The 13,271-nt window shown below is 43.3% G+C and overlaps 1 protein-coding gene across 1 annotated transcript in view; it reads right to left on the reverse strand.

Moving 5' to 3' along the window:
* exoc4 (exocyst complex component 4) overlaps positions 1-13,271 on the reverse strand; it is a 318,954-nt gene that overhangs the window by 281,169 nt on the left and 24,514 nt on the right. Inside the window, 1 exon segment of the mRNA XM_034163907.1 lies at positions 2,536-2,645. Within this exon segment, the coding sequence (XP_034019798.1) occupies positions 2,536-2,645 (110 nt within the window).

The following is a 13,271-nucleotide window of genomic DNA, read 5'->3' on the forward strand; positions in this document are numbered from 1 at the left end:
TATATTTTTATTCCATAATAATAATAACAATAATAATTTCTTTGTAAGTGTACTGGCCAGTAGAATACCACACAAACACAGTTGCAAATGATCATGTAATATTAAATCATTGCAAAAGGCAATTACTCATATTTAAGTCACATTTTTTGTTGTGACCAGCCTTTTGTCTGCCTCTCTTCCCTTCCCCTTATGTCTCCTCTTGTGTTTTGTTTGTCTGTTTTCCCTCCAGGTGGCGCACTGTAGAGCTGAGGAACACCTACCGCTCATCAGCGGCTCATCAGTAGCAGGTTACTTAAACCCCCGCTTTGAGCTCAGTCACTGCCAGATTCCCTCGATGAGCTATGCCAGATTCTTCGATCAGATTCCTGCATGTGATTCCATGATTGCCACACCGTCATTCCAGCCGCTTCCATGCGTTTTGACATCTGAGCTTCTTGCAGCTCATCTCCAGGTAACCTCTAATTTCTGTATTAGAGCTTGCTGATCTTTTGGTGTTTCCAGATGCCTTCTTGTGCGGCTTCCACGCTGCACTACTCCTGGTTCCCACACCACTATCTGCACGATGTCAGTTTCGCACTCATCTGCTCTAAGCCTCAGAGCGCACAGCTCTGCCAAGTTCAGCTAAGTTCCTGCATGTCTCTGACATCCCATTCTCAGACTGCTCCTGTTTGTGACTGTGTTCAAGAATTATTACCAAGAACTGCTTCCAAGAACTGTATGAACCTATATGCAGAACTGCTAAGAACTTTCCAAGTCAATTCTAAAGCCAAGTCCTGCTTAACTGGAGCTGTGTTATGAAATGTGCAGAATCTGACCTCTGAACATAATTCATGAACTGTGAACAATTCCTGAACAGTGAACATTATTTCCTAACTTGTGAACTTTATTTCCTGAGCTGTGAACGTACCGACAGTGAACTGTTAATTGTTAAAGGCATAATGAGTTACGAGAGTTAACACTCACCTCTGTTCTCATCTTCCTAGTGCCTCGTCCTCAGCTCTGTGCGTTCCACCTGGCTCCGGTACCAGTTCCATATACTCCAGGATCTCAGCTCAGTCTCCACCTTTAAAACCTGGCTCGGCTTGACCTGCAGCTTCCTAATTTCCACCGCTACATGCAGGCTGACTCTCCACTCTGCAGGCATCCCCAGCGCAGAACATGTTGTTTATTTATTATTGTAAATAAATTTATTTTCGTTCACAACCAGTTTTCTTCCTTGTTCCCAGCATTTGGGTCCATAGCCGGTTCAGTCCGAACCTCTAACCACAACATTTTTCTTAAAATAGTCTTTGAGGTCCTGCAGCTTATACTCTGGTTTAACTTATATACTGAAAAATCACACGTAAATAGAACCCAATTGTTACATCAATTATAATTATAGTTGAAATTCAATCACACGCCAATTTTTATGAATACTTATCAGGTTATCATATTTTTTATGCTTTTATGATGTATTAAATGTGCCTAAAACAAATGCACAGTACTGTATATTTAAATCAAAATCTTTTAGCCACATATCAACTTCAAGGGTAACATTCTCTGACAGGAGAAAACCACACGTTCATGTACAGTAATGTGATACTGCAAGACCAGAACTGAAATACCAATCAGCTCCAGCGGCATGTGAAGTACACTGTGTGGTTGCTTGGCAGATACCTGAGAACTAAAATAGGATGCGTGGGCAGGAAAAAAAAAAGTTTAACACTGCAACAAAAAACAAAGAAAAGCGCAGAGTTGCTGCATAATTAACTTTTTGTAATGTTCTTGTTTGAGTCTGGGCTGTGCTGTGCTGGAAGCAGTGCAGTGCTGACTCCACTCCCCTGCAAACACGGAATCCATAGCTTCTGACACAGCTACAGTCTGAGTTATCCATCCCTGTTAAGTGCTGGTTACCATTCTGAGCATAACAAATGCTTCTCCCCCGTCGCAGAGACACATGCAGGGTGACTGATGGTAAAAACAGCATTGATGAGACGATTACAAATTCACTGAGGATGAAAATGTATGTTATAATCAAGATATTATGATTGAGATGCTGCATGCTGAAGATATTATCATGCATGCAGCAAGGAAAGAATGAAGAAAATCCTTTAGAAGAATGTGCACACCAGTGTTAGTGATGCCTTTCTTTATCCCTTTTTGTTGTTGCAAGTGTATTTTTTGCAGTCACGCACTCATAATGGCATGCAAATGGTTTAAGCCAGGGTGATGCTAATGACTTTTATTATCACTGCGAATATCAGCACGGTAAAAATAAAACTGCACATTGAAATCCACTCACTTTGTTACAGTATCCAAAGACCAACAACAATATTCTGTTGTTGCGATTATCTCTGTAACACTCCTAACACAAGCAGCCTCAATCAAGTGTTAAACACATAATGGCTGCACACAACACACCTCACGTTTTCCCACTTGTGTTAGTTTCCCTTCATTTACCAAGCTCTTCTTGTGCCACCTCACCAACCATTTAACTGTCATTTACTTCCTCTTGCCCCACTATCAAAGAGCCATTACATATTCTGAGGACCATACCAGTGCCGGATCCAGGGGTGCTGAACTGCGATGTGTCTAAGAGCTTGCGTGGGGTGGACAGACTGCTGCCATCCAACACAGCCATCGGAGACGTGTCTTTGCCTGCCGAGCTGTGAAAAGAAAACATCCGCAGGAAACGGTGAGTCTCAAATTAAAATGCGAAAAGGGGCGATAAACCCATTTTTTTCTTTTTTTGAGTAGATTATGTGCAAGATGCTTAAGGCCCAGTCACACGGCACTTAACGAAGGTTGACGAAGCCCTGACGAAACAAGAAATCTGGACCTTTGTTGACTGTCGTTGGCATCGTTTAACCTTCGCGCAGCCTCGTTCCTGCAGCGGGCACTTCGTCAGGATTTCTAAACTGTTGAAAAGTTTGAACGAAGGGCAACGAAAACCTCAATTCGTCTGTGTCTCGTTTTGCTGTTGTTCTTGACGTTTTTTAAGCGTATGTGTAGTTTTGTAATGTTATTGTTTAATTTGACTTCGTTGGAGCAGCTGAACATTTTCACACAGCGCAGAAGCCGGTTTGTGAGCGCTGAGGCTGCTGCTGCGTTCATGACCTGTGACAGCCAGTGTTTGAGAAAGGAGGAAGACGTTGCATCAGAATTTTGGCTCTCTGTTGGAACTGTTTACACAGAGACTGCTACCTGCTGCTTTGGACTTTGAACTAACAGTCTTTTTCAAGACTTTTTTACTTTTTTTACTTTTTTACTTTTTTTTACTTTTTCACCGTGCTCCAACGCCTAAAGAAGACCTCTAACGGTCGAAACATCGCGACGGAGCACTTTTATCAGCTAACTTTCATCAGCGTTGGCAAGCTAACTAGCTTGCTAACGCTTTCGTTTTTATTTTTATTTTATTTTTTAGCACTGTTGTCGTGCGTTACCTGTGCTGCTCCACAGCCTGTCCAGTGGATTTTTATTTTATTTTTTAGCACTGTTGTCGTGCGTTACCTGTGCTGCTCCACAGCCTGTCCAGTGGATTTTTATTTTATTTTTTACCACTGTTGTCGTGTGTTACCTGTGCTGCTCCACAGCCTGTCCAGTGGATTTTTATTTTATTTTTTACCACTGTTGTCGTGTGTTACCTGTGCTGCTCCACAGCCTGTCCAGTGGATTTTTATTTTATTTTTTACCACTGTTGTCGTGCGTTATCTGTGCTGCTCCACAGCCTGTCTAGTGGATTTTTATTTTATTTTTGCACCGTTGTCGTGCGTTCGCTGTTGCCGTGCGTTACTTGTGCTGCTTCATGGCCTGTCTGGTGCCTTAACTAAAGCACTCCTTCTGCTGAATCACCTCTAAATTATTTATACTTTATTCACTTTGCGTGTTTTTAGGAATCCGCTAGCTTAGCGTAGCTACTAGCTCTTAGCCGATTTAGCATGGCGGCTTCTCCTGTCTCTCCCGCACTTTTCTGCTCTGGTTGTGAAATGTTTAGTTGTTCCTCGGCCTCCTTTAGCAGTAACGGTACTTGTAATAAGTGCAGCTTATTCGTAGCTTTGGAGGCCAGGCTGGGCGAATTGGAGACTCGGCTCCGCACCGTGGAAAATTCTACAGCTAGCCAGGCCCCTGTAGTCGGTGCGGACCAAGGTAGCTTAGCCGCCGTTAGTTACCCCCTGGCAGATCCCGGGCAGTCGGGGAAAGCAGGCTGACTGGGTGACTGTGAGGAGGAAGCGTAGCCCTAAACAGAAGCCCCGTGTACACCGCCAACCCGTTCACATCTCTAACCGTTTTTCCCCACTCGACGACACACCCGCCGAGGATCAAACTCTGGTTATTGGCGACTCTGTTTTGAGAAATGTGAAGTTAGCGACACCAGCAACCATTGTCAATTGTCTTCCGGGGGCCAGAGCAGGCGACATTGAAGGAAATTTGAAATTGCTGGCTAAGGCTAAGCGTAAATTTGGTAAGATTGTAATTCACGTCGGCAGTAATGACACTCGGTTACGCCAATCGGAGGTCACTAAAATTAACATTAAATCGGTGTGTAACTTTGCAAAAACAATGTCGGACTCTGTTGTTTTCTCTGGGCCCCTCCCCAATCAGACCGGGAGTGACATGTTTAGCCGCATGTTCTCCTTGAATTGCTGGCTGTCTGAGTGGTGTCGAAAAAATGAGGTGGGCTTCATAGATAATTGGCAAAGCTTCTGGGGAAAACCTGGTCTTGTTAGGAGAGACGGCATCCATCCCACTTTAGATGGAGCAGCTCTCATTTCTAGAAATCTGGCCAATTTTCTTGGATCCTCCAAACTGTGACTGTCTAGCGTTGGGACCAGGAGGCAGAGCTGTGGTCTTATACACCTCTCTGCAGCTTCTCTCCCCCTGCCATCCCCTCATTACCCCATCCCCGTAGAGACGGTGCCTGCTCCCAGACCACCAATAACCAGCAAAAATCTATTTATGCAAAAAAATTCAAAAAGAAAAAATAATATAGCACCTTCAACTGCACCACAGACTAAAACAGTTAAATGTGGTCTATTAAACATTAGGTCTCTCTCTTCTAAGTCCCTGTTGGTAAATGATATAATAATTGATCAACGTATAGATTTATTCTGCCTAACAGAAACCTGGTTACAGCAGGATGAATATGTTAGTTTAAATGAGTCAACACCCCCGAGTCACACTAACTGTCAGAATGCTCGTAGTACGGGCCGGGGCGGAGGATTAGCAGCAATCTTCCATTCCAGCTTATTAATTAATCAAAAACCTAGACAGAGCTTTAATTCATTTGAAAGCTTGTCTCTTAGTCTTTTCCATCCAAATTGGAAGTCCCAAAAACCAGTTTTATTTGTTATTATCTATCGTCCACCTGGTCGTTACTGTGAGTTTCTCTGTGAATTTTCAGACCTTCTGTCTGACTTAGTGCTTAGCTCAGATAAGATACTTATAGTGGGCGGTTTTAACATCCACACAGATGCTGAGAATGACAGCCTCAACACTGCATTTAATCTATTATTAGACTCTATTGGCTTTGCTCAAAAAGTAAATGAGTCCACCCACCACTTTAATCATATCTTAGATCTTGTTTTGACTTATGGTATGGAAATAGAAGACTTAACAGTATTCCCTGAAAACTCCCTTCTGTCTGATCATTTTTTTAATAACATTTACATTTACCCTGATGGACTACCCTGCAGTGGGGAATAAGTTTCATTACACTAGAAGTCTTTCAGAAAGCGCTGTAACTAGGTTTAAGGATATGATTCCTTCTTTAAGTTCTCTAATGTCATATACCAACACAGAGCAGAGTAGCTACCTAAACTCTGTAAGGGAGTTAGAGTATCTCGTCAATAGTTTTACATCCTCATTGAAGACAACTTTGGATGCTGTAGCTCCTCTGAAAAAGAGAGCTTTAAATCAGAAGTGTCTGACTCCGTGGTATAACTCACAAACTCGTAGCTTAAAGCAGATAACCCGTAAGTTGGAGAGGAAATGGCGTCTCACTAATTTAGAAGATCTTCACTTAGCCTGGAAAAAGAGTTTGTTGCTCTATAAAAAAGCCCTCCGTAAAGCTAGGACATCTTTCTACTCATCACTAATTGAAGAAAATAAGAACAACCCCAGGTTTCTTTTCAGCACTGTAGCCAGGCTGACAAAGAGTCAGAGCTCTATTGAGCTGAGTATTCCACTAACTTTAACTAGTAATGACTTCATGACTTTCTTTGCTAACAAAATTTTGACTATTAGAGAAAAAATTACTCATAACCATCCCAAAGATGTATCGTTATCTTTGGCTGCTTTCAGTGATGCCGGTATTTGGTTAGACTCTTTCTCTCCGATTGTTCTGTCTGAGTTATTTTCATTAGTTACTTCATCCAAACCATCAACATGTTTATTAGGCCCCATTCCTGCCAGGCTGCTCAAGGAAGTCCTACCATTATTTAATGCTTCAATCTTAAATATGATCAACTTATCTTTGTTAGTTGGCTATGTACCACAGGCTTTTAAGGTGGCAGTAATTAAACCATTACTTAAAAAGCCATCACTTGACCCAGCTATCTTAGCTAATTATAGGCCAATCTCCAACCTTCCTTTTCTCTCAAAGATTCTTGAGAGGGTAGTTGTAAAACAGCTAACTGATCACCTGCAGAGGAATGGTCTATTTGAAGAGGTTCAGTCAGGTTTTAGAATTCATCATAGTACAGAAACAGCATTAGTGAAGGTTACAAATGATCTTCTTATGGCTTCGGACAGTGGACTTATCTCTGTGCTTGTTCTGTTGGACCTCAGTGCTGCTTTTGATACTGTTGACCATAAAATTTTATTACAGAGATTAGAGCATGTCATAGGTATTAAAGGCACTGCGCTGCGGTGGTTTGAATCATATTTGTCTAATAGATTACAGTTTGTTCATGTAAATGGGGAATCTTCTTCACAGACTAAAGTTAATTATGGAGTTCCACAAGGTTCTGTGCTAGGACCAATTTTATTCACTTTATACATGCTTCCCTTAGGCAGTATTATTAGACGGTATTGCTTAAATTTTCATTGTTACGCAGATGATACCCAGCTTTATCTATCCATGAAACCAGAGGACACACGCCAATTAGCTAAACTGCAGGATTGTCTTACAGACATAAAGACATGGATGACCTCTAATTTCCTTCATTTAAACTCAGATAAAACTGAAGTTATTGTACTTGGCCCCACAAATCTTAGAAGCATGGTGTCTAACCAGATCTTTACTCTGGATGGCATTTCCCTGACCTCTAGTAATACTGTGAGAAATCTTGGAGTCATTTTTGATCAGGATATGTCATTCAAAGCGCATATTAAACAGATATGTAGGACTGCCTTTTTGCATTTACGCAATATCTCTAAAATCAGAAAGGTCTTGTCTCAGAGTGATGCTGAAAAACTAATTCATGCATTTATTTCCTCTAGGCTGGACTATTGTAATTCATTATTATCAGGTTGTCCTAAAAGTTCCCTAAAAAGCCTTCAGTTAATTAAAAATGCTGCAGCTAGAGTACTGACGGGGACTAGCAGGAGAGAGCATATCTCACCCGTGTTGGCCTCTCTTCATTGGCTTCCTGTTAATTCTAGAATAGAATTTAAAATTCTTCTTCTTATTTATAAGGTTTTGAATAATCAGGTCCCATCTTATCTTAGGGACCTCGTAGTACCATATTACCCCATTAGAGCGCTTCGCTCTCAGACTGCAGGCTTACTTGTAGTTCCTAGGGTTTGTAAGAGTAGAATGGGAGGCAGAGCCTTCAGCTTTCAGGCTCCTCTCCTGTGGAACCAGCTCCCAATTCAGATCAGGGAGACAGATACCCTCTCTACTTTTAAGATTATGCTTAAAACTTTCCTTTTCGCTAAGGCTTATAGTTAGGGCTGGATCAGGTGACCCTGGACTATCCCTTGGTTATGCTGCTTTAGACGCAGACTGTGGGGGGGTTCCCATGATGCACTGTTTCTTTCTCTTTTTGCTCTGTATGCATCACTCCGCATTTAATCATTAGTAATCGATCTCTGCCCCCTTCCACAGTCTTTTTCCTGGTTCTTTCCCTCAGCCCCAACCAGTCTCAGCAGAAGACTGCCCCTCCCTGAGCCTGGTTCTGCTGGAGGTTTCTTCCTGTTAAAAGGGAGTTTTTCCTTCCCACTGTAGCCAAGTGCTTGCTCACAGGGGGTCGTTTTGACCGTTGGGGTTTTTCATAATTATTGTATGGCCTTGCCTTACAATATAAAGCGCCTTGGGGCAACTGTTTGTTGTGATTTGGCGCTATATAAAAAAAAGTTGATTGATTGATTGATGTACATCGGAAATTACAGTGCAAACTCAGCCTGCTTGCTTGGATTTTTTTGATCTGTGTGGGGGGCAGCTTCGATGGGCTCAGGCACATTACATAGGCCAGAATTAATCTTTTGTGTGGATATAATTAATTATTTTGCCACAAGCAACTGTTGAATTTGAAGCAACAAAAAAAGTTGTGTAATTTCCAACAGTACTTGAATGCAGCATCAGTGGCAGCAGGAGCTCCTGCGTGCACTTATTATTTTTATTAAATATAACAATCTCAGTGTAGGAAAGACAATCCAGTCCTTCTGTACATGTGGCAACAGGCAGATGAATCAAAATGATGATATAAAGATCTGTTCTGGAAAGCAGAATTCACGTTGTGGATCAGTGATCAGCTGGTGGAATAACCGCACATGTGAGTCAATGCACGCATTCACACGCACTGATTAATTTACTGTTCTGATATATTCAAACATCTTTACACTTATATTTATATTTATTCTCCCTTTTGACAGTTTTCTGTTATAAATCAATATATATGGCTTAGAACATAATACAGTGATACAGCAGTGACCACGGCGCACTTTTTTTTTTTTTTTTTTTTTTTTTTTTTTTTTTTTTTTTTTTAAATTGGAGGAAGACGGAGTGCGCAGCGTGTCAACAGACAGTGTGGATTCTGATAATGATGGACATGATCCCTCTTTTGTTCTGGACGAGGAACCAGAGCAGGTGGTCCACCGACGTGTGCACAGATCTCCACGGATTCTGTTTGCAGTTTCTCCAGGACTCAGGTGCTATGAGCTCCGTCCCAGCGCCGAGTCCTGGTACGCAGAGACGCAGACACACACTGCTCCAGCTGTGGCTCCAGGTGCGTTTCGTTGAGATCGTGAGCTTCGGTTTTGTTAATTTCCTCTTTTGTTCCTTTTGCGCTCTTGCTTCGCAGACTGTTCGGTGATAAAAGCTTTTTCGTCCACCTTTTCTCAACGAATTGTGACGTTTTTTACTTTTTCCCTTCGTTCAGGAATCGTCGTGTGCCGTGTGGCTGGGCCATTAGATTCCATCTACACAAAGTTTGGTGTTGATGCTTTGGGTCACAGAGCTCCATATGGGCATATTAAAAGTGTTTTATTGTGTATTAAACAGAATAATCACATTGTAGCGGATAGAATTCAATATGTAATGGAAATTGTGGACATAATTCACCCTACCCAGTTATCATTTGGGGTTAGTGTGTTCTGTGTTGTACATTGAACAATGCGCTGAGGTGCGTGCTGCAGACATCGGGTGTCTCGTTAAAAGTTACAGGGATGCCGCCCCTTTGATGTTTTCACGCTGAGCCTGCTGTGTTTTTATGGGTGGTGCCAAGCTTTGTTCCAAAGTAGAAGTTTCAGCTAAAAATAAACGACATGTCGTTGCACTGTCGATGTTGGAAACTGTTGGAAACAGTTTGTGTTACCAGAGATTACCACAATACTATTATGTCGTGCGACCCTTGGAAGTTCTACAGCCACAAATCCCCCTGCAGTGGATAAGTACGTATGCAGCCCTCAAGGATCACCTTTTAAAGACATCTGAACTTTCTGGCGTTGAGAGGGACAACAGGCTATTTTCTCTGCATGGCTTAGAGGACAGCAACCCATCTGAGCTAATGAATGTTAGACCTCCTGGGGGAGCACAGACCTAGTTTCCTCTTTTTACACCTTTTCTTGCAGCAGCTCCCTCCTCAGGTATGTATAGCTTTAGCCAACCCCATCATCACTGATTTGTGCGCTCTGGCGAAGGAAGCATATAGTTTGTTTTTTTTCTGGCTGGTCAACACCACAAGATGACTGCTGCTGCAGACACCCCTGCCAGGACTGCCTCAGCCCAAGTCTTTCACATAGCTGCGCCGCTCCCAGGTGACACAACACTGATGGCAGCAGCAACTGTTTCACCTGGGCAGCATTATGAGCCTGGTCTGTGTTTCTACCATGCTAAATGTGGATCCAGAACCAAGTGTTGCCGATCACCTTGCAGTTTCAGCAGGAAGGAAAACGCCAGGGACGGCACTCAGTTGTGCACCGGAAGGCTGCTGTCAGTGACACCATGACACCATCTCTGGGTGTCATTTCTTGTGTAACAGCGGTGTGCAGGGGAGCATTCAGCCCGCTTCAAGACTGGACATCCTCGTGGATGGGCTTGCCTCACTCCCCTGAAAAACCGCCATCGGCAGCCCCATACGCACCTAACATGTTGACTTCTGTTTTGCAGGCCAAAGATTTAGCTGGGAATTCATCTCAGCTAAAACTGCTGTCCCCCTGCTTATGGACCACTGGTGGATGTCAAGAACCGTTGTTTGATTGACGCCACCATCTTTTGTTCATACGGCTGCACCCTCAGTGGTGTGGACTCCATCAGACTGTCTAGCGTGCTGTCACATGCTGACATGTTTCTATACGTGCTCGGGAAATTTCCTGCACTCACACAGCCGACCTTTTCATCATCTGCCGCCAAGTATGAAGTGCACCACCATGTTGCCACCACGGGCCCACCTGTCTACTCCCAGGCAAAGCGTCTCAACCCCGCCAAGCTCGTCATTGCCAGAGCTGGATTCAACAACATGGAACGCCTTAGCATTATTCAACACGCCAACAAGAGCAACATGTTTTTAATGCTGTGCACAGCCTATCCAGGTAGGAAACCAACACAAAAGTTGGTGGCACCCATGTTTGTCTGGCACGGGCTCAAGAAGCACATGTGGGACTGGGCGGACTCTTCTGCAGAGTGTCAGCGTTCCAAGATGTACCACCAATCCAAAGCTCTGCAGGCACACTTCCCCATGCATGAGCAGAGATTTCACCATGTTAATGTCACCCTCATGGTCCCCCTACCCTCCACCATGGATTTCACATACGTCCTCACCATGGTGTATAGGACCACGTGGTAGCCAGAGCCTGATATGTTGACGGCCGCAACAACTGCTCGGATGGCCCAAGCATTCATCAGAACCTGGGTCGCCCGATTTGGCACTCCACCTGTTCTCTCTTCTGACAGGGGCTTGCAGTTTATGACTGAGCTCTGGAATACTGTTGCAGACAGCCTGGGTGTGAAGCTCCATCGCATATCACCCCCAGGCTAATGGACTGTGTGAGCGCTTTCATCGCTCTATGAAGGCCTCTCTGCAGGCCAGCCGAATAGATGGCAGTTGGGTGGGCAGACTCCTGTAAGTCATGCTGGGCCTACCAACTGCCCATAAGGAGGACCTCCAGTCCTCATTGGCAGAGTTTGTCTATGGCTAACCAGTGTGGGTCCCAGGACATTTCATTCCATTCAGCTGCCCACCAACAGAGTGCCTGTGCCTACTTAACAGCACGGCCTTCTGCCCTCCTACACTCTGTCACATCTGCAGTCAGTAAAATAGGTCCTTATTTGTCGTGATGCAAACAGGGGACCACTGCAGCCTCCCTATGGTGGTCAATTTTGTGTATGGATGTGTAAACTTGGGTCGTCTACCAAAGGCCTGGTAGTTTCAGGGTTCTGTGCAGTATCTTAGCTGCACTCTTCTGGTCAGAGAGCGCCGACGTGCCTGTAATCTGCTGGAGCCGCTCCTCCAGTTTGGAGGTTACAGCTCTTTATGATAGAACATAATTTAAACAGACCCAATGTTTATCACTTCTACCAACTGCTGAAGGAATGCCAAGCCCTTTTTTTAAAGACTGTTTTGAGAGATACCTGGAAAAAACATGAGTCAACTATTAAAACTAACAATCCTCTTTTTTCATTTTTCATTTAACCAGATAAGCGATCAAGATCTCTTTCGCAGGGGGAATTTGGCCAAGAAGGCAACAGCACACACCAACAGGCAAAGCAATAATAAAAACAACACATCCACCTTAAAATACAACACAACCAGCTAACCAATGGACAATTATTTTAAATAACAATGCGAACTAAAACAGTAAACGCATGGTCAGACAGGGTTTTAAAACAGGCACATAGTCCAAAACATTTCCATTGTCAGTTTTCTAATACAGTGGGGAAAATAAGTATTTGACCCCCTGTCAGTTTTGCCGATTTCCCCACCTACAAAGAATGCAGAGGTCTGTAATTTTTATCGTAGGTACATTTCTACTGTGAGAGACAGAATCTAAAAAAAAAAAAAAAAATCCAGAAAATCATTTTGTATGATTTTTAAATAATTAACTTGCATTTTATTGCATAAAATAAGTATTTGACCCCCTACCAACCAGCAAGAATTCTGGCTCACACAGACCTGTTAATTTTTCTTTAAGAAGCCCTCTTATTCTACACTCTTTACCTGTATTAATTGCACCTGTTTGAACTTGTTACCTGTATAAAAGACACCTGTTCACACAATCAATCACACTCCAACCTGTCCACCATAGCCAAGACCAAAGAGCTGTCTAAGGACACCAGGGACAAAACTATAGACAAGCACAAGGCTGGGATGGACTACAGGACAACAGGCAAGCAGCTTGGTAGAAGACAACAGCTGTTATGATTATTTATTAGAAAGTGGAAGAAACACAAGAAGACTGTCAATCTCCCTCAGTCTGGGATTCCATGCAAGATCTCACTTTGATTGATTGATTGATTTGATGATTCTGAGAAAGCTCAGAACTACACAGGAGGACCTGGTCAATGACCTGAAGACAGCTGGGACCACAGTCACAAAGATTACATTAGTAACATATGATGCTGTCATGGTTTAAAATCCTGCAGGGCAGCAAGGTCCCCCTGCTCAAGCCAGCACATGTCCAGGCCCATTTGAAGTTCATCAGTGACCATCTGGATGATCCAGAGGAGGCATGGGAGAAGGTCATGTGAACAGATGAGACCAAAATAGAGCTTTTTGGAATCAACTCCACTTACCATGTATAGAGGATGAGAACAACCCCAAGAAAACCACCCCAACCGTGAAGCATGGGGGTGGAAACATCATACTTTGGTGGTGCTCTTCTGCAAAGGGGACAGGACGACTGCATCGTATTGT

This window comes from Thalassophryne amazonica, chromosome 22 (assembly GCF_902500255.1).
Source record: "Thalassophryne amazonica chromosome 22, fThaAma1.1, whole genome shotgun sequence".
Lineage (NCBI taxonomy): Eukaryota > Metazoa > Chordata > Actinopteri > Batrachoidiformes > Batrachoididae > Thalassophryne > Thalassophryne amazonica.